Raw genomic sequence first — 22,769 nt, 5'->3', positions numbered from 1 at the left:
AATATACACGCTCGCGAATTTGTCACCTCTCTCCCCCACCCACTGAGCGCTGTTTTGACCGGGAAAGATAATTTTAGCCACGCCCATGTTTTTTTTATGGCTGAAAACATTCACGGCGCTTTAAAATTCACATTTTTTTTAGGTTTCATTTTATATTAAATCGGCGATCGCGAATACGCGAAACCGCGAATACAGATACCGCGAATAGCGGGGTTTACTGTATATGCTATGAAAATAAAGGTGGATTTCCTTTTCCACTTGAAAACTTTTTAAATACAGAACCACAGAACTTGGAGTAAACTAAACAGAAAATGGCACTAGAAAATAAATAGAACTATATCACTTGGTAAGAGTTCTCTGAGAATCGCTAGAGCCACAGTGGGAACAATCTTTAATGAAGCTGGAAGATTAGACATGGAAATAAGCAATAAAAATAAAGCACGAAGTACAGAAGATAGTTAAACAAATTCATCTGGTGCAAAAGAAAAATTAGCCAAAAGGCAAAAATCCCGTATTCATAAACAGCTTTTCAGCCTATTTTAAGCTATGAGTTAGTAAGAAATAAAGGCACTGATCAAAAATTGAATCCCCAGAAATGAAAATTTTAAGAAATATAAATGGAACTAACAGACAATAACAAGGTCATACTACAAATAATGAAAAGAAAATATAACGGAGTAAAAATATTCAATCAGAGAGGTAAGTGAAGCAAACTTAGGATGGTATGGGCACATAGAGAGGATGGAAGTTACTTAAGTGGAACAAGGAGGAGGGTAGGTTGATGGCATCAAAAAAAGTAAACATAAAGAGAATAATACCTTACTCTGTCTAGGCCAGTGAAGGCAGCTCATCCTAGCTAGAGTAAGGCTTAGGGCTAAAATCTAATGGAAACTGGACTCCGTAAAAGTTAATAGTGAATGGAGCGCGTCACTCACTGGATATAACAGATTTGAAAAATGATAATGATGAACTCCATGAATTTAGTTTTAGTTATAACATAGAAGAATCAAAGTAGATTCATTATCCCATCAACTTAATTAAATGTGAATTTTTTTTTTTTTTTTACTAGTCTTTAAAAATATGCAATTGACATACGAGGCATTTATATGTTACAGCCTGAGTTTTCCCCTAGTATTAATCAAAAATAACTCCAATTTCATTACAGAATGGTTGGAAGGATTTTTATTCAGGGTTTTTCTTCGAATCCAACATGGTATCTACTGCATTTAAAGACTTGGTAAATAACAATGATTTGTACAAAAATAGTATTACCTCTTTTTGTGAAGGAACTGGAACATGAGCAATGAACCTTAGCTGTCCATCTTCATCTGTTTCTGTTTTTGATATACTGTTTTCTTCGTCACTCTATACAGCAAAAAGAAATTAAAGTATAATCTACTAAATGTCATATGTAAATTAAATACAGCAGCAACTTCCCAACTGGTATTACTTTTATACATGCAACTTTGTTAATGAAAAAGTGAAAGAACGTATTTTAGACTCACTTTAACCCATTGAAGGAATGAATCTGCTTGATTAACAGTCACTGCTGGTTGATGCAATTGTGCATGAAGGGGATTTTAATCCATATGGATGAAAAACTCCCCGACTTTAAGAACCATTTTCTTTCAATTTGACAGAAGAAAACCAGATATTTTTGTCAAGCAACTTCACCAGTGGCTGACTAATTCAGCCATAGTGAGGAGAAAGCCCAAAAATGCCTCTGCCCTCCCCAATTCAGACTGACTCAATCCTGTAATTTTGGAATTCAGTTCATTAAGGTTATAGGTCAAGTTAGCAGCAAATGTGTTAACTAATTCTATTTAAAGTATGTGTCTTTTTTTTTTTTTTTTTCTTACTTGGAAAGCTGTATAAATATATTATTTCTATTGTAATTAAGGTTTCATTGTTAAAATGAAACATTATCCTTACTTTTTTTTTTGCATACGAGGTATGGCAATAAAGTTCCTGAACTAGTGTAATAAAAAGAACACAAAGTGAAGAAGCTCAAACATGGGTTTATTTTTATTCAAAGTAATCATCGCCTGATTGAATGCACTCATTACACCATTCTAAAAGTTTCTCAACAGTTGGCAGAGGCATCCAAAGGAGATAATGTTCAGTTCAATAGTTACATTTTTCTTTATATCCTCAACATCTTCAAATCGCATTCCTTTCAGGCAGTTTTCATCTTGGGAAAGAGGAAGAAGTCAGCTGGTGCTAGATCAGCAGATTAAGGTGGATGATTGATCTGTATAATGCCATGTTTTTTCATCATTGTCTTCCCAACAAGTGCAAAATGGGCAAGGGCATTTTCTTGCAACAGGAACCAGCTGCCTTTCTCTCGAAATTGTGACCTCACCTGGGAAATACACTTCAATAGTCTTTGAAACACCTGTATGTAGAATACAGCACCAACTCTCTCCTCTTAATGTACAAATTCCTTTTGAATCACACCGTCTGTCAAAAAAAATTATCAGCATTGAAGCAATGCTGGACTTCTGTAAATGAAACTTTTTGGACCTTGGTGAAGTCCACTGCATGCTCTGATTGTTCTTCTCTGGGTTGTACTGAAACACCCAACAGTCATCTCCAATGACAATACAATCAAGTAAATTATGATTACACTCTACATTACTTCTGCTAGTCCGTGAAGCTATGTTGGCTCAAATTTTGCACAAACCTTGCTTTTCCCTAAATCGTCACACAGAATTTTACAAATCATCCCCTTATTCATGTCTAACTCATCAGCCATCATTCTTAGAGTCAAACGAAAATCTCACTTGCCATAATTTTCCAAACTTTTGCAACTCTGTACTCATTTCATGAAGCTGATGGTACTGCAGGAAGTTTGAAGTACAATATACCACTTCCGTTGATTTTCAAACTCAAAAAACATGACCAGAACAGAAATTTATTGCCACATCTTGTGTTCCAAGTTGTTACCATAAGCATGTTTGTTTTTGTATTCCTTTATATTTGTAACTTTTCATTTTATACATACTTACACAGTAAAAAAATATAACATTTACAAACAAAACTGAGTGGTCACTTTATTAGGTACCATTTCATCCAGGCTGTTTTGAAGGCTAGCCTGGACTCAGCAGCAGAGTGTCAAAGGCACACTACAGGGATGCTTTTAACCACTTCCCACAACTGTTGCAAATTGGATTGGTTGTGAATCTTTACTCTGAATAGTTCACTCCACCTCATTCCGCAGGTGCTCAAATGGATTAAGATCTGGTGAGAGAGGGCACCATAGTAGGCTGAATTCACTCACATTCTTGGAACCAGTTCTGTACAATTTGGACTTTATAACATGGAGCATTATGCTGTTGGAAAAATTCATTCGCAGACGGATACACTATGGCACTGAAGGGATGCACTTGGTCAGATTCAATTTCCAAATAACCTGTGCCATCCAAATGTTTCTCCATTAGTAATCAAAGGGTGCCCAATGTGCGTGAAAAACTCCCAACATCATCATACCACCATCAGCCTGCACCATTGACACCTGGTATGATCAATTCGTGGAAGCATGCTGTTTTCACCAGTCTGATCTTTCCATCAGTGTAAAACAACGGGAATTAAAATTCATCAGACCAGACAATGTTTATCCAATCCTACACTGTCAAAATGCTGAGACTAGGGCCTGCAATACCGAGATCTAGGTAATTTTTTTCCGGTATTCAAATACTGGAATTAATACAAAAAATACCGGTTTTTCGGTACTAATTTGAAAAAAAAAAATAAAATAATTGTTTATAATTTAATCACATAAAGGTTATAAAATCACCTTTATGTGATTATGACGTTATCTCTACTAGCAAATGTTCGATAAATCATTGATAGGATACCATGCAACATTGCAACCTGTCCACAATTCTCGGACAATTTCATGTCTGACCGCATCATAACTCCCAAGTCCCTTTCCTCCACTACTGACTTTAGTTCAACTCCACCAAGTGTATAAGTTATTTTGGGGATGCTGTTCCCCAGGTATAAGACCTTGCATTTTGCTGAATTAAAGCATAGCTGCCGCTTTTCTGACCATCCCGGAAGTCTATCTAGGTCACTCTGAAGAAGCTCTGCTTGGTGGCGATCATTAACTACTCTACTGATCATTACATCATCTGCAAGTTTAGACCTCATGCCCTCCATCCATTCATAGATGTCATTTAAGATAATCAAAAACAACAGTGGTCCCAATACTGATCCTTGGGAAACCCCACTTCTTACATTAATCCAATCTGAGGAATAACCATTTATCACAACCCTCTGCCTCCTGCCCTGAAGCCATCCAGCTATCCATCTAAGGATTTTCCCTATGATTCCAGCCTGCTCCAACTTATAAAGTAACCACTCATGTGGGACTGAGTCAAATGCTTTGCTGAAATCCAAATAAACTATGTCGAAATTATTCCCTAAATCCAGCTCACGAGTGACCTGTCAAAATGGCTAACCATATTTGTTAAACTTGATTTTCCCTTTACAAAACCATGCGGTGTATCCTACAGAATTCCATTTCCATCTAAACAATCCTGAATTCCACCCTTGATCATTGCCTCCGTGATTTTCCCTACTACTGAAGTCAGACTGGCCGGTCACTAATTTCCCGTTACACTCCTAGAACCACCTTTATGTTCCAATTTACACCAATCCAACAGAATCTCTCCTGAGTCCAGTGATGCTCTCATAACTAGCCTTAATGGTTCAATGTACTCACTTGCCGCCTCCTTTAAGATTATAGGGTATATGCCATCAACCACAGGAGCCTTACTTGCCTATAGGCACGAAAGTTTTCTCATTAAATAATCATTTGAAATTTCAACATCATTAATTACATTTTTTTCAACTTCACTTCCATAATATCTCATTTACACAAAGGGTTTTTTTTTTATGTGAATATCGATGCAAAGTAACTGCTGAGTTCATCTGCAACTTCAGCTATGGTATCTAATACTATACCACATCCATTACATAAGGGTCCAATCTGATTTGTCCTTCTGTTCTTTGCATTTATATATGTGAAGAATTCCTTAACTGCACTCTTTGCACCCTTTATTCTTTATCCCCACTCTTTGCTCTCTCCAAGACTCAGTAAAGATACTAGTGAAAATTATATTTTGCTTAATAAAACGTCTTTCTCCTTCAGAAAATGATGAACATAATTCAACCAGGAAGACCAACATGGAACAGAACATCAGTGTTCCACAAATTCTTTCCAAAATAAGAAATTGCCCGACTCCAATAAGATTTTAAAAGATGAACTTGAGTCGGAAATTAATGAAATACTTTTAACTATTTTTGCTAAAAAAGTTGAAAGTCTAGAAAATATGGACTGAGATCGTCTACGATTATCTGAGTACAATAGTACCAGAATAGAATCTGAAAGGGCGTTTTCTGTCGCTAATCAAATATGTACCAAAATCAGATCCATTTTAAATGATACTAATATTGATTGCTTATGTTTCTTAAGAGCTCACTTCATTCGGACAGGTAGTGTGGATGCTTAAACATAACTAAACTTTGCAGTAACAATATGTATTTTTTTGTTTTTAGAATAACCGTATTTTAATGATTTTTTTCAGAATATTTATTATTGCAATAAAAGTTTATTTAAAACATGAATTCAAGTAATTACACTAGTTGTTTTTTCCTTGCTTTATTGCATCTAATTGTCATCGAAATTTATTGAGAAAAATGTTTGTTTTTGGAATACCGGTATCCCAGTTTCATAAATTAAAAATACCGAAATTGTAAGCCCTAGCTGAGACCACTGTAACTATATCTTCTCGTTTTTTTGATAACTGGAGTGAAACCAGGTTCAGTCCTAAACTGCAATACCAGCACTCTAACAAGGTATAAAAAATTGCTCTGAAATATCTATTTAGTTAACAATGTTGTACTGGGCTATTATCTGATTGACTATAGCCTTGCTGTTACCCTGCACAAGCCTTGTTAGCCTCTTACATCAACAAGCTGTTTCTGACCACAGGAATGGATTTGGCTGAATGTTATATGGTTATTTGTTAATTCTCAATACACCCAAGACACAGTGATATGTAAAAACCCCAGCAGGGGTTGCAATTTCCAAGATACTCATACCAGTGCACCTGATGCCAACTACCATGCCACATTCAAAGTCACAAAGTCTTTCATCTTGCCCACTGTCAAGCTGAATTGCATACTACAGCATATCATATAATATCTTTCTATCACATGGTATAAAACCATGATGCAGTTACTGAAGGAGCACTCCATTTCATGAAATGGGTATATTTACCTAAGCATGTGCAATATGTATAAAAAATATTACATCTCTCTCTCTCTCTCTCTCTCTCTAATATAATATAAAATTTATTGACCACCACCAAACAGCAATGTACAGAGCCAATTTCAGACAGTCTAAAATTATTCCAGAATGATAAAACACAGAATAATAAAATAATTTTGCATTCCTCATTGCTGAATTCAAACAGTCAAATTGGCTGGTTGTCCTGAAATTTTCTTGTCTTTTTTTTTTTTTTTTTTTTTTTAATTGTTGAGGAATAATGCCTTAAATAATAACTAAGGCAAACAAAGGAAATTCATGCTGCAACACAGAAAATTTCTTGCAACAACCAATCCAGAGTTAAAATATATTAAATAAAATATTAAAATATATATAGTTATAGTTAAAATAAACTTTCATATAGTTACATAAACAAAATAATAAAAGAGAAGAATTAAATAAAATACAAATTTAGTAAAAGAAAACTAATAAAATCAATAGGTGTTAAAATACAGTAAGCTTTCAAGGCAAGGTGCCTCTTCTTCAGCTTAAAAGAATGCACAGCATACTGGGGTATAAATAGAGCTCATATGGCACATGATTAGTATGGAAAAGTTACTGAGTGAGTTTATAAAAACTAATAATCTGAGATTGGTGATGCAAAATAATATGTACGAGGTACATGCCAGCAGTTATTGCATTGAAAGATGGTTGACTTCATAACAGAGTGGATACAGATCCCAACATTGTGATTCACAATGAACCCATGAGTGCTGGAGGTAATCATGCAAGTAGTCAATAACTTGGATGTCACAACAGGGATCAAGGTTGTGTTGCTCACTCCAGTAGTGTTCAGCAACAGCAGAGCAAGCGAAATTAAAATCAAAATTATCAGTGCAAAATGGCCCTCCCTATGCTCTGAAATGCAACCTTCTAATCTCCTGGCAGTCTCACCAATGTAATATACTCCACTATCCAGACATTTGATACGGTAAACAAAGCCACCCTGCAAATATGAAGGGATGGGTAATTTCGCCCTCAAAATAATAGACTTGAATTTTCTATCAAGCACACATTGTATATGGTAGATTCATAGAATTTTGGCAAGGTGACTGCAAATATTGAGATAGTTTGGGGGGGGTATGCGGTGGAGACAAACTCATCTTCATGAGAAAGTCAATTCAGATGGGCTACATGGTCACAGGGCTTTAGCTCACACTTATCAAGAACATGGGAAGGATAACCACACCCAGTTAGCTCTGCCCTTACCTCAGAAGTCTCTATTATGAAGTAGAACCAGAACATGCCCATGCTTGGCCGAGAGGTGTTGTGTAAGTATCCAGGAGCGTGTGCAAACCGTCAGGTTGGTAAACTGGCCCTCACACATAGGTGTCCTATAGGTAGTAGTTGAAAAACGTGTACCTACATATCACACCAAGACATCCAAAACAGAATGTTGTCTGTTTGCAGTTCTATGATCAACTGTATAAAGATGGGGAAAGGGAGAGGGAGAGAGAGAGATGCTAAAGGAGCTGTACTTCAGATTCCTTTGGAATGAATGCTAAGACATCATCAATATATATCAATAACAAAGACTGATATGACCTTTTAGTTCCTCCGTGGCAATATTAGCCATTATGGAACTAACGGGGGCACTCACAGCTGTGCCCTAGATCTGTCAGTACAAAGAGTCATTGAATACACTCACACTACCAGTCAAACAAACTTAAAGCAGTGTAAATGTCATCAGTGGAGAGAAAAGTCTTGTCTTTCAATGCAGAATCCCAGTCCAAAATCCATCTTGTACAGGTTACTGTCTGTTGTAGTGGAACAGATATGAACAGGGAGACTACATCAAAAGAAACCATGACCTCAACCTCAGAAATAATCATATTTTTATAATGGGCCCCACTTTATAAATCACAATCCACTCTATTATGGAGCCTACCATCTTGCAGTGCAATGGGTAGAAGCTTGAGTTTTTGCACATATTATTTTGCATCATTGACTTCAGATTATTAGTTTTATGATTTCACCTATTCATTCTTGTTGCCGACAGGCTAGCCGGGTGGGTAAAGTGCCTGCCTGGCAACCCAAAGATCGTGGGTTCAAATTCCGCCTCGGGCTTGGATCAGAGTAGAAAATACAAAAACCATGGGAGGTGTAATATGGCCACAGAAGCCGATGCGCCAACAACTAAAAAAAAAAAAAAAAATCATTCTTGTCCATACAAATCATGTGCCACATGAACTTTATACCCCAGTATGCCACGCATTCTTATGGTGAAACAATGAGCACTTAAACGTGCATAGGGTGTAATCTGCATTTAATTTCTTAAAGAATTAAAGATTATTTTTAGATGTTTCATGGTACTTCCTGTACCACTTCTTCAGTGAACTCTTGTAATGCTGTCCTTATGACACTATCAGCCTCAACTTGTTGGTATGTGAGGCTGATGGTGCCATAACATGTGGACACATTTATATGTAAAGGGCAGCTCCTAGAACGTTAGTTCAACTCTGCCTCTTATCTCTGTGGAGAACAGTACCCCTGGAAAAGGGCCAGATGTGGGAATGTAGGTTTGTGTGTATTGTGTATGTGTGTGTGTCCACACCACGGGAAGATGGACCAGTTCCAATAGTACTCGTACTGTCCCAATTTGAGCCACTGACCCAGATCCCTCTGGGGGCCCACTCCAGATGGAGAGAAAAAATTTTTTTTTTTTTTTTTGTTCAGCTAAACATTATATACAACAGGGGGTGGCCAACTTAAATTGTGATGAGATCTACTTTTTTCCTTCAAAATGAGCCGCAATCTACCATTTCAAAAATTTCATTGCACAAGGTTAAAAAAGTTAATCAACACATTGAAAAATGTTGTTTATAAATTTTAAAATTCAATACAATTCAGAATTCTTATTTTAAATTCATATGTATTTAAAATTTTAATTTATGGGAAGTTTGTGTCTTCGTGTCATCTGCCAATCTTTCAAAATTGGGGATATACTGTGATAAGACCAACCGTAAAGAATCTTCTGTATGCAAGTCCGTAAGATTAGAGCGATTATTCATCCTTGTTTGTTTCAAATACGAAAAGGCCGATTCACATAGATATGTGAAATCAAAACAGGAATTTAAAAGTTCACTGCATTTTTTTGACCTTTGCGCACTTTTCTCGGCAAACATATTTCCAAAAGTATTTTTCAGATGATCTGGCTTTTAGGAAGATATCGTTTCGCAATGTAATAATTTCATTTTCAAGTAATATTTTCTCCATGTGAAAAATCTCGGCGATTTTTTCTGCAATTTGTTTCGTACCTAAGTCGACATTAAATGAATAAGAAATATATTGAAAAATGTCTTCAATTGTTTTAAAATCACTGCATCTGGTTTCAAAATTGACAACTTTCTCAATTTCAGAAACATATTTCTCACTATTCAATTCAAAAACAGGATATTTTAGCAAATGATCATTTTGCATATTTGCAAAATGATTGAATTTTTTTTCTTTGAGATCCTTAGCCATTGCCAAAAATTGATATTTATATGCAGAAATACTACTAATCATGTCACCCACATTTTTATTTTTTCCTCGTAATTCCAAATTCAGATTACTTAATTTACTGGTAAAATCTGCCAAAAAAAAGCCAGATTACACAACTGCTCCGTAACTTGTAGCTGCTGATAATCATCTCCCCTTTGATCAACAAGTTTTTTAATTTCATTCAGCAAATTTCGAGATCTCTGTAGAGACATACTCAGACTCAGCCACCTCACATCTGTGTGTAATATCAGATCTGGTTCATTTTCATCAAGTTGCATTTTGAAAAGTCTCCTTTGAAGAGATTGTCCTCTGATGGAATTCACGATTTTGAAAGCAATGTCCATAACACTGTTAGCATTTAATCTTTTGCTGGCTAACACTTGGTAGATGATACAGTGGTAACCCAAAAAATCTGGGAATTCATCATCCTTTTGGCACAATGCGATGAGTACGTTAAGATGCCATGTCACTGCTTTAGCTCCATCTGTTGTTACTGATATGAGCTTAAATAGTGGTATTTAATTTTTTCAATAAAATGTTTGAATGAGTTAAAGATATCAAGATCTCTAGTTCTTTCTTTTAACGAAACCATACCTAGCAGTTTTTCTGTAGTGGCAGAATCATCGAAAACCATACGAATAAAAGTGAGCAACTGAGTTGTATCACTGACATCTGTAGATTCATTCAGTTGTAAAGAAAAGGATACACCACTAGCAATATGGGCCACAATTGTTCGCTCACGTTTTTACTCATTTTTTCGATGCGTCGCATCACAGTATTTTGAGATAATTGCAGATCTTGAAGAGCACTTTTAATTTCATTTTCGTTCTTAAAATTTTCAAAAAGAGAATCTGTAATTTCTAAAAATGCATCTTTGATGAATTGACCAACAGCAAATGGTTTGCATTTTTTTGCAAGATGATGACTCACTTCAAATGATGCTACAGTTACTGCTTTAGATTGTAAATTAGGTGTCACAAAGAAATTTTGCTGCGCGAATAATCTGGATTTATGTTCTTCTAATTTATTTTTTATAAGGTCACTATTCGGAGGAAAATCCAATTGGTATTTACCATGGAGTGCGTTGAAGTGCCTTTCTAAATTTCCTTTTTTGGGTATAGCCTCAGAAACATTGCAAATCAAACAGCAACATGTTTCTTTCACCATTACAAAAAAGTATTGTAGTTCCCACTCTTGATGAAAATGATACGTTTTACTCTTTTTCGTAGTATTCATTTTAAATCAAAAGGTATTAAATTAACATATAAGTACTGTCCAGTTATTAAATCAGCAAAAGCAATGCTTACCGACTAAAACACTTTAAGTTGTGCGAACCTGAAAAATATTCTGTGTGAACAGCTAACGTAGGTTGTTGTTGTTTATTTGGGAGCATTAGCAACTAAGGCCATATTGCTCCGGGAATATGTGGTGGTCATTCCCTGACCTTTCCGCATCCTCCGTATTTGGTGGTGACAGGCTCGAACCCCAGTCTAATCAAGAAGAGCTAACGTAGGATAACTGATGAAGAGGATTCCCGAATGAGGAAGTTGTTTCCAAAATAACCGGACAAACACATCACCGTTCATTGCTCTGTTTGGTTATATCCTTATAAGAATCAGTTTTGAATGCCTTTGTGATATTTCTCTAAAGCTATTTCTGGATGTCACGACCATAAAACAATAAAAACAATTTGCACTTTTCTGTTAGTGCAATCTAATTACAAACGGGTACTAAACTCAATCTTATTGCATTTGCAATAATACCGACAGCTGGAATTCTGTGGGATTTTACATTATTGTGGTGAAATGTGTTTCTCCTTCAATGAAATCTTCAATCATGCAAAAAAATAAATAAATAAAATTTCAAAATCTGCTCTTCATTCCTATTTTTGAAGCTTCATAAAAAAAAAATAATAAATAAATAACGCACAGGTAGCGAAACCCACTGTGAAATATAAAATTTTGGTACTATACCCAACCACGCAAATCAAGGGATGACTGTATATTTAAAATTCGTCGTGATTGACCGAAATTAATGCCGCGATCGACTGGTAGATTGTGATCGACTCATTGGCCACCTGATATAAAAATTAAGACAAAGGAAGTTACAGTATCAAATGAGATCTCAATCAAGGTCCCTTTCAAGACCATGAGAACAATTATGAGGTAATGATCCCGATCCCAGATGATCCAGGAGAAGATTAAACTGTAGATAACAGCTGCCATCTTTTCTTAAAAACTTCTCTGGCAAAAGTTTGAAATGCCCAAAAAATCTCAGCATTCTGGATAAGCAAATATTCCTGGCCAGGCTGTAGAACACAATTTGTGAGAGTTCTTCTCTAATCCTCATAGTTAGTACATGAATATCATATGTGATCCCAATTCTCTGTCTCACTGCAAAGACATAAATCTGTAATAGCCAACTTGAACCTGAAAAGTTGCCGATTTAATGATCTGTGTCCTGTGGTCAAGTAAGACATGTATAGATCAATGGAAAGCCATGAGTGTACTTTTTTATTGTGAAAAAAGGAAGAAGCATCTTGTCACCAATCCCAAAGAGGTTATGTCCCAGCAGGTCTGCCACTCCTTCAACAATTCATTCCAGATTCTCTTTTTTTCACACTTAGCATTAGCATTAGTAGAGGCATTTGATGCAAGAAAGCAAGCTTATGCAGCATCAGCCAAAAAAATTAAAGTAAAATAAATAAATAAAAAATAACCACTTCACCCCTCTGTTCGTTCGAAATACCTGTCCAGCCGAGCCTTAAACTTATTTAGGCTATCAACTTCCACGACAAGGGATGGAAGTCTGTTCCACCTACCAACCACCCGCTGGCTAAAGGCAAATTTCCGCTGATCTATCCTACATCTGTCTTTCCTCAATTTGAATTTATGCCCTCTCAGGTGATTATTCTGAGCAAGAGGAAGAATCCCATCAGCATTGAGCATGCTAAAACCATTCAAGGCTTTGTACACCTCTATCAGATCACCTCGCTGGTGTCTAGTCTCCAGACACTGTAATTCGCAAAACTTAAGCCTTTCTTCGTAAGAGTACCCCTTTGTTCCATTCACTAATCTTGTTGCCCTTCTCTGTACTCGTTCCAGCAGCTCTACATCCTTCTTGAAATGAGGTCTCCAGGCCTGTATACAGTACTCTAGGTGTGGCCTGACCATTGCCTTATACAAGGGAATAATCACCTCCTTATCCCTGCTAGAAAAATTCCTATATATCATCGACAATTCACCATGAGCTACTCTTGCAGCCCGTCTGCACTGCTCAGAAAACTTCATATCTGCCTGCACAACCACCCCCAGGTCCCTTTCATTCTCTACCACTGTCAGTGTAGTACCACAGATGATACGTTGCTCTGGAGTTGCTGTTTCCCATATGTAGTACTTTACATTTGTCAATGTTAAACTTCATTTGCCACCTCTCAGCCCATCTGCTCAACCTTTCCAGATCCTGTTGCAGCAGCATAGTGTCAGTAGTGTCCTTGACAACCCTGCCAACCTTCGTATCGTCTGCAAACTTGGACATTAAGCTTGATATACCATCATCAATATCATTTATAAATACAGAAAACAATAAAGGACCCAAACCCTGAGGGACTCCACTAATAACATTAGTCCACGATGAGCAGTGTCCATTGATTACCACTCTCTGTCTTCTCCCCCTCAACCACCCCTTTATCCATAGCAGCAATTTGCCTCCAATGCCACACTGCTCCAATTTGTGCAGCAGTCTTCCATGTGCAACAGTATCAAAAGCCTTTCTAAGATCCAAGTATATAATATCAAAGTTATTCCCTGCATCCAGTTCTTTTGTGACTGCATCATAGTATCCAATCAAATTGGTCAGGCAAGACTTCCCATTAACAAAACCATGCTGTGTCTGAGCTATAACTGAAGTCTTGTCTAGATGATCCTGCAGTGCTTCTTTAACCAGTGCCTCCATTAATTTTCCGGGAACAGAAGTTAAACTCACAGGTCTATAATTACTTGTGTCAGCCTTTGATTCTCCTTTGTGAATTGGGGTCACATTTGCACATCTCCAGTCCATGGGTACCTCCCCTGAGTCCAAGGAAGCTCTCATAATTATGGCTAAGGGTTTGCTTACTTCCATTGCTGCCTCCTTTAATATAACTGGATAGATTCCATCCACCCCAGGTGCCTTTCTTGTGTTTATCCTCAACAATTTCTCCTCCACTTTACTCTCAGTTATTACAAGATTCTCTAGCTTACTGCCAGAGTTGAATACACCTCTGGCATTCCCCTCGCTGAATAACTGCTCATGTGTGAATGTCGATGCAAAATATTCATTTAGTTTGTTAGCTACCTGAGCAGGATCATCAACAGTTGACCCAATGATATCAAGTGGACCAATCTGATTCATCCCCTTCCTTCTAGAGTTTACATAAGTAAAGAACTCTTTGCTGTTTTTCTTTGCATCCCTTGCCAAGGATTTCTCGTAATCTGCCTTCGCCTGCCTAACCTCCTTTGTAACTTGGTTGCATATCAACTTGTATCTATCATAGGCTTCCATGTCACCCATTAATTTGTATGTATCCCATGCATTTTTCTTCTCTGCCATATGCCTCATTAGTTCATCTGACATCCATTTTGGCCTAAACCTTGAACAATATTTCTTAGTTGGTATGTAAAGCCTAGTAGCTTCCAAGATAAGTTCTTTGAATGCTTCCCATTTTGAATTTGCTGTTGGTAACATCATCAGTTGATCCCACTGTATAGAATTTAAATACTGTCTCAGTCCATCGTAGTCGCCTTTACGAAAGCAATACCCCTTCCCTTTACCCCTAATGGTAGTTACCTCTTTGAGTAAATTCCACTTCAGAACACTGTGATCACTGCTACCTAGTGGTTCATTTATCTGCAGATTCTTAATGCATGAAGAATCACTACTGATAATCAAATCAAGAGTATTACTCCCTCTAGTTGCCTCCCAAACATGCTGATGTAGAAAACAATCATCCAATAAATCCACAAAAGCCTTGCTAGTGTGTGAGTGACCAGCCCCCAAATTCCAGTCAATATCTGGGAAATTAAAATCCCCCATAATAAGACTCTCTGATTTACTGGCCCACTCTATTTCTCTGTACAGTTTCTTATTATACTCATCAGAGTCATTAGGCCTATAGCACACTCCTACTCTCAATTTTGATCTCCCAATGCTTATGTCACACCAAACTGACTCGACACTGCACTGTCCAGCGATGTCGACTGGCTTCACTTCCTTGGATTTTATGTGTTTCTTAACTAATAGCATAACCCCTCCTCCCTTCCTATCCTGTCTATCCTTTCTGTAGACATTGTACTCCCCAAATTCCAGTTCTGCATTCCTTATATCTGTGTGACACCACGTCTCTGAAATCCCAACAATATCTGCCTTTGATGTTTTACGCAATACCTCAAATTCATCAAATTTATTTACTAAACTCCTAGCATTGGTGTACACGCAAGTATACATGCACCTGCTCTTCCTCTTAGCCACCCTAACACAACCCATGTGTTTACTTGTACCCCAATGATTCCCAGCAGTCCCTGAAATATCCTGCATCTTATTTTCCAGGCTGCTGCTCATTCCAATAGAAGCAGTGCAAGAATCACTTTCTCCTCTGCCAGTGGCACCTGTTAATCTATTAGTCCTTGTATCCCCCCAATCTAGCAGTTTTCCGACCCTCCTAACACTGCCTTGATAGCATCAGCAAACATTCTTGCACCCTTTCTATTTAAGTGTATCCCATCCCTGTAGAAGCAGTCTCTCCTGTTAACAAGTACAGACCAGGCTGAAAAAAAATTCTACCCCTTGAGCTCTGCACAATCTTTCCAGGGCCGAATTGATCGACAGGGCTCTCATCATATACTCCCTCCTATCGTGTCTGGGAAGAATTGCAGACACTCTCAAATTCAATATTGATATCCTACTGACAGTCAATAGGTCCCATAATTCACTTGATATCCTACTGACAGTCAATAGGGATTCCCATAAACTCTGTCGGGATTTGCTTCTTTAACCTGTAAGACAATCCTTTAAAGATCAAATGTAAGCTAAGGGCAAATCTCCAGCTAAGACTTGTAAGGCAGGGGTCGACACTGTACAACATTCTCTAATTATAGATAATAAAATTGTTCTCTGCAAAGAATGTAACTTGTTTCTAATTCTAACAATTAATGCTCTGTGAAACCAGGCACTGGCGGAATAGGTGGCCATTGGGATAAATACTGCATTATAATAAATTTTTAAAGTCCTTCTCAAGAGCTCCCACTCAGCACTTGAAATTCTTGTTAATGCTCTAGCAAAGTTCTTGATTTTAACTGCCAAGTTAGTAACATGTGTCATAAAATTTAGCTTTCTGTCTATTGTTACTCCAAGGATTTTAGTTTCTGTGACAAAAGAAAGATGAACGTTATTGATTTTAACTTGAGGAGGACAAGAGATATTTAAATTTTCTCCGATTACCATAATTTTTGATTTCTGAGAACTAATCTTTAGCTTGTTAAGAAGAGCCCATTCATATCGGTCCTGAAGTGTACTATTGGGAACAGATTCCAACTCAGCCCGAGTATTGCCACTGACAAGGATAGTCAGATCATTGGCATAGGCTATAATCTTAACAAATCTTAACATTTTTAAAGGTTCTAGAAATCCACTACTGCAGGACCATGTTCCAGACAAGTGGTCCCAAGATAGATCCCTAGGGACACCCTCATAAGACTTGCCTAAAAACTTGATTGAACTTAGATTTTATGGTTATTATTCTGTTGTCAAAATAGCTCTGGAAAAGGAAGTATAGTTGTAGAGGACACTTGGCAATATGAAGACATTCTAGGGCACTTTTCCACCAAAGGGAATTGAAAACACCCTTGAAGTCAATATATATAGCTAAAACATAACTATAAGTTGAGTTTACCAGATGAACAACCAGGTCTACCAAAGCATCCTCGCAGGACCTGCCATGACAAAAACCATATTGGTTTGGAAATATTAAATCCTGTGGTTGTAATAGGTTGTGTAGACAGATAGCCATAAGACGCTCCAGTAATTTTCTCAAGTTTGCCAACAGCACTATTGGTCTAAGATTTTGGATGAAATGATGGTTTGCCAGGCTTTTTTATGAGTTTGACCAGTGCTATTTTCCAAACCTCTGGAAAAGTACCCTTCTGAAGGCATTCGTTAAACAAAAACAGAAGTATTTCAGGTGTTAGTGGTAAAGAGAAGTATTTCAGGGCCTTGATGGTGTCATAAGGGCAGCATTACTTAATTGAAGAAGTGGTACAGAAAGTAGCATGAAATGTCTGAGAATAATCTGTAATTCTGTAAGAAATTAAAGGCAGATTACACCCCATTACACCCCATACAGGTTTAAGTTCTCATTATTTCACCAATTTCCAGTTCTTGATATACTTGTTCATTCACCATGCCACAAAAAGAATATTTAAGATATTAAAATATTCTTTTAGTATTATGTATAAAATATTATGTATAATATTAAGAAATATTATACACTTTTCTACATTATGCTATCCGAAGCACAATGTTTGTTTTCTAATAAGAGAATTCATAACAAAAAAAAAAAAATTATTAATTGGATTAAAACACATTGTATGTTATATGACCAAAGGTATCCACTTTTAGCTTGTGACTACACACTATTATTCATAGTCACAAAGAATATACTACTTAATTATAGTCTTCTAGCCTCACCCATCTCAAGAATAAATGGAAAATTTTAATTTATAAGGTATATGCTGGCAAAGTGCTAATATTTTCTTTTGGTGTTAAGCATACATCATTGTTTTTGTGTAGAAATTATCTTTCATTGTATTGCAGACGACAAGAAGGGTCACTGAAATATTGAAATAATTGAATTGAACTGAAATAACTGAAATGAACTGAACTAAAATAACTGAATTGAAATAACTGAGCTAAAATAACTGAATTGAAATACTGAAAGGTACAAGAGAGAAATATCCACAGAGCATAAGTAATTAAATATTTTCATCACAGAAGTATATACTATAGCCAGAAGCCATAGGAATATGGTAAAAGCAAACTTCCTTATTACCTTACTACATGCTGAAGATAGAGAAAACGTCACCACGAAATGGCTTATTAGTAAAGAGCCAGTTTTAACAAGTTAAAATATTAGAATTGAAAAAGATTTTTGCTATTTGGCATCAGACTTTGCAGTTTTGTAAATATCATTTATGACCAAAGTTTTAAAGTTACTCTAAATAAGAAAGAATCTCTCTCTCTCTATTTTTTTATTTTTATTTAGCATTAGCATATGATGCAAAGCAAGCTTGTACAGCAGCATTAGCCAAAAAAAAAAAAAAAAAAAAACTGACACCTTCCATTTCACCTATTCATTTTTCCGAATAGTTTGTCTAGTTCTTCCTTGAATTTATTTAAGCTATCAATTTCCCCAACAACAGGTGCAAGTTTGTTCCAGAAATCTACCACCTGCTGGCTAAATGCAAACATCCACACATACATTTATTCTGCAACCAACCTTCCTCGGTTTGAATTTGTGGCCCCATGTGTGTGGCCCGAGGAAGAGGAAGAATCCCATTAGCATTGAGCTTGCTCAATCCATTCAAAGCCTTAAACACCTCAATCAGATCACTTCACAGATGCCTAGTCTCCAGACATTGCAATTTGCAGAACTGAATGCCTTTCTTGGTAAGACCACCTCTTTCCCCCCCCCCTCACCAATTTTGTTGCCCCGTCTCTTTACTCGTTCCAGCAGTTCCACATCCTTCCTAAAATGAGTCTTCCAGAGCTGTATGCAGTGACCTGTATAAGGCAATGGTCAAGATGTGACCTGGCCATTGCCTTATACAATGGGATAATCACCTCCTTATCCCTACTATCAAAATTACTGTATATCATTGGCAAAACCCCATGAGCTGCCCAGACAGCCTTGTATGTATTGCTCAGAGAACTTCATATCTCACTGCACAATTACCCCTGAATGTAGTACCACACAGTTGGTACATTACTCGGGAGTTACTGCTATCCATATGCAGTACTTTGCATTTGTCAATGTTAAACTTCAATTGCCATTTTTCAGCCCATCTGCCTAATTTTTCTAGATCCTGTTGCAGAAGTATACTATCATTACTGTCATTAACCACCCTGCCATTCTTTGTATCATCTGCAAACTTGGAAATTAAGCTTGATATGCCTTCATCAATATCACTGAAAAATAAAGAAAACAACGATTCCAACCCCAAACCCTGGAAGACTCCACTAATAACATTACTGCACAAAGAGCAATGTCCATCGATTACCACACTCTGTCTTCTCCCCTCAAACGTCCCTTTATGCATAGCAGCAATTTGCCCTTACTGTCACACTGCTCCAATTTGTATAGTAGTCTTCCAAGTGCAACAGTATCAAAAGCTTCCTGAAATCCAAGTACAGGTGACCCCTGCTTAATGCTGATAATTTGATCTGAATACACAGAGCACTAAGTGATTCGATGATAAGTGAGCACCACATTCCCATAAGGTAACATGCATTTGTGCAGTCTGTGCCATAGGATATTTCCTGATCAATAATAAATGATAGTGAATAGACGCACAAATGTGTCAAAATATTTAATATTTTGACATATTTGACTCGTTTAATATACAAAATTATATACATATATTATTTATATAAATATTATTTTATATATAATTATTTAAAATAATTTATAATACAGGCACTTCCCAACTTACGTAATACTCGACTACCGTAAATTTGACTTTAGATAAGTTTTTGCCAGCTGGTGTAAACTTAAAAAAATCGTGGAAATGTATTTTGTATCCCGTAGGAATGAGTGGAGGTGTTGTGAAAACATCGCAATGTGGACCCAGTAACACTTTTTTTTTTTTTTTTGGTAATTCATTACAAGACCTTGGAAGTTGAAATTTTTGCTATATAACTAAGCTATTTATGTCTCTAAAAGGTCATTTTTATAATGGAATGCTACCCTTTCATCGTTATCATATTTTCCGTTATAAGGATCAATTTTGAATGGTTTTGTTGATATTTTTCTAAAGAATATTTCTGGAGGTCGTGATCATAAAACAATAAAAACAATTTGCACTTTCCGGTTTATTGGGCTTTTCTGCTAGCGGAATTTATTATAACCGTGTAGTAAACCTGATCTTGTTGCATTTGCGATAATCCCGATAACTGGAATCGTGTGGGTTTTTACGTTATTATGGTGAAATGTGTTTCCCTTTCACTGACATCTTCAATCATATAAATAAATTTTCAGAATCTTCTCTTAATTTGTATTTACTTATTATAATGATGAAGGGAAAGCGATCAACAGAAAGTGCAAGTGGTGGGAGTACGAAGCAGGACAAAGTTTGTCATCTATTGCATGGAATTAGGTCTCGCTGATTCAACTTAGAGGGGAACAGGTTTCCTGTGTGTTATCAGACACTCAGCCTAAAACACTGATGGGTCCAATATCTATCTATTCCAGAAGATTTAGGAGATGTCCGGTTGGCCTGCCTCCCTAAAATCCACTCATGCACACCTTCTCGATGGTAAGCCCTGTTATGTCACTTAGGTGGCAACGAACGTGTAGAGTGGTTCTCTTCAAGACGCCTGGTCAGCGTGAAGAGGAAAAGACCAAACCCTCCAGCATATGAGAGCACAACAATACAAATGGCCCTCAGTCCCCAGCAGCTTTCACTCTCCCTCTTACGGCAGCGAGAGGATCAGAGTGGAAGCAGAGGGTGCTAAGAATCTCTGGGTACGACCAGGCTGCCATGCACGGAAACTGAACTTGGCCTGTTATAACATACGATCACTCATCGGTGAAGACAGGATATTAGAGCTGGAAAAGGAATTAGAAAATGTGAATTGGAATATCATCGGTTTGGCTGAAACAAGAAGAAGAAATGAATCACTTATAAGTTTATCAAGTGGAAATCTGCTGTACACCAATGGAAACAGTGAAAGGAGTGAAGGTGGAGTTGGCTTTCTGGTCCATAAAGATTTTAAAAACAACATTTTGGAATTCAAAAGTACATCACCAAGGGTGTCAAGACTAATACTCAAGATTTCTAAGAGGTACAAGCTAAAGATTATAATGATTTATGCACCAACATCGAGCCACGATGATGAAGAGGTTGAAGAAATGTACACCGAAATTGAGTCTTCTAGATGAGCAGAGAACCCACTACACTATTATTATGGGGGACTTCAATGGTAAGATTGGAAAAAGGCAAAACAGCGCAGAAAGAGGAACTATAGGAAATTGTAATGAACATTTTTTTCAAGAAAAGGATGAACAGAAAGTGGACATGGAAGAGTCTAAATGGATTAACAACTAATGAAATCGAATTCATCCTCACTAACAGAAGATATATTGTGAATGATGTTACCGTCCTGAATAAGGTAAACGTTGGAAGTGATCACAGAATGGTAAGATGTACACTTGATATAGATGTAGGAAAGGAAAAAACTGACTCGAGTAAATAATACAAAGATCTTTGAGATAACAGAGAAGGAGAAAAAGCAGTATGTACTGGAACTTAAGAACAAGTTTGAGCTTCTGCAGACTGCTCAGGACCAAGATATCGACAAGGAATATTACAACTTTCTGAAAGTGATAAAGCCCAAGAAACCTATAGGGAAACAGAAATCCAAAGAAGAAAAAATTAGCCAAGAAACACTTGTCACGATGAACCAAAGACGACAAATGAAGAGCAAGAAAAACACTGACAGGGAGAAAATTGAGTATACTGAGTTATGCAAAGCCATTAGAAAGAGACTCAGAGAGGACATAAGATTTACCACAAGAAAGGTAGAATAAGCATTAAGGGAAAACAAAGGATTTAAATCAGCAGCCATGAGCAGTAATACAGAAAGACAAATGATACTGAAACTGAAGAATAGCAATGGTGTACTTATAAACAGCAGAGAAGGCATAATTCAAATAGCAGAAGACTACTATAGAGAATTATACAAGGAGCGAGGGAATGATACCAGCAGTGGGGAAGATGGATTGCAAAGTAGCAACACATACGACATACCCGATATTCTTCCTGATGAGGGAGAACATGCATTGAAGAAAATGAAGGATCGGAAAGTCCCGGGGGAAGATGAAGTTACTGAAGAGTTGTTAAAATTGGGAGGAAGAGACAACACAAAAACTAGCAAGGCTCTTTACAAAGTGCATTAGAAAAAGTGTGATGCCTAAGCAGTGGAATAATGCAATCATAGTTTTGCTGCATAAGAAAGGAGATAAATCAGAAATTGGAAATTATAGACCAATTAGCTTGTTATCCCACATCTACAAGTTGTTCACAAGGGTCATTACTAACAGATTAGAAAGAATACTTGATGAGAATCAACCGAAAGAGCAAGCTGGCTTTAGGACAGGATTCTCAACTATGGATCACCTTCACGTAATATCACAGCTAATGGAGAAAGCAAATGAATATAAAACACCATTATGCCTGGCATTTGTGAATTATGAAAAGGCATTTGACTCCATACAGCATAAGGCAATGTTTCGGGCACTGGAAAGACAAGGCATAGATACCCCATATATTATGATTTTGAAGAAAATATATGAGAGTGCTACCTCCTTTATTAGACTAAACAAAGACAGTAGCAAATTTAAAATCGGGAAAGGAGTTCGACAAGGAGACACAATATCTCCGAAGTTGTTTACTGCTGCCCTTGAGGAAGCTTTCAGAAGATTAGATTGGTCGCAGAAAGGAGTCAATATGAATGGAGAGTACCTAAATCATTTACGATTTGCAGATGACATTGTGGTTATAAGCCACGATCCCAAAGAATTAGAGGAAAATCTTAATCAGTTATGCAACAGTTAGTAACGATTTTGGACTAAAGATGAATATGGCTAAAACAAAAGTAATGATGAACAAGTATGCCACGGAAAGGGAAATAATGATTGAAG

The 22,769-nt window shown here is 36.9% G+C and overlaps 1 protein-coding gene across 2 annotated transcripts in view; it reads right to left on the bottom strand.

Moving 5' to 3' along the window:
- The window catches only part of LOC150086881 (pre-mRNA-splicing factor ISY1 homolog), a 235,017-nt gene that overhangs the window by 23,960 nt on the left and 188,288 nt on the right, over positions 1–22,769 (bottom strand). For both annotated transcript variants that reach the window (XM_090371648.1, XM_090371649.1), the window contains exon 8: positions 1,273–1,365. In XM_090371648.1, the coding sequence (XP_090227774.1) occupies positions 1,273–1,365 (93 nt within the window). The remainder of the gene's footprint in view (positions 1–1,272; positions 1,366–22,769) is intronic.

This window comes from Mastigoproctus giganteus, chromosome 4, assembly GCF_048544385.1.
Source record: "Mastigoproctus giganteus isolate SK-2022 chromosome 4, ASM4854438v1, whole genome shotgun sequence".
NCBI lineage: Eukaryota > Metazoa > Arthropoda > Arachnida > Uropygi > Thelyphonidae > Mastigoproctus > Mastigoproctus giganteus.
This window is presented reverse-complemented; position numbering and strand designations above follow the sequence as displayed.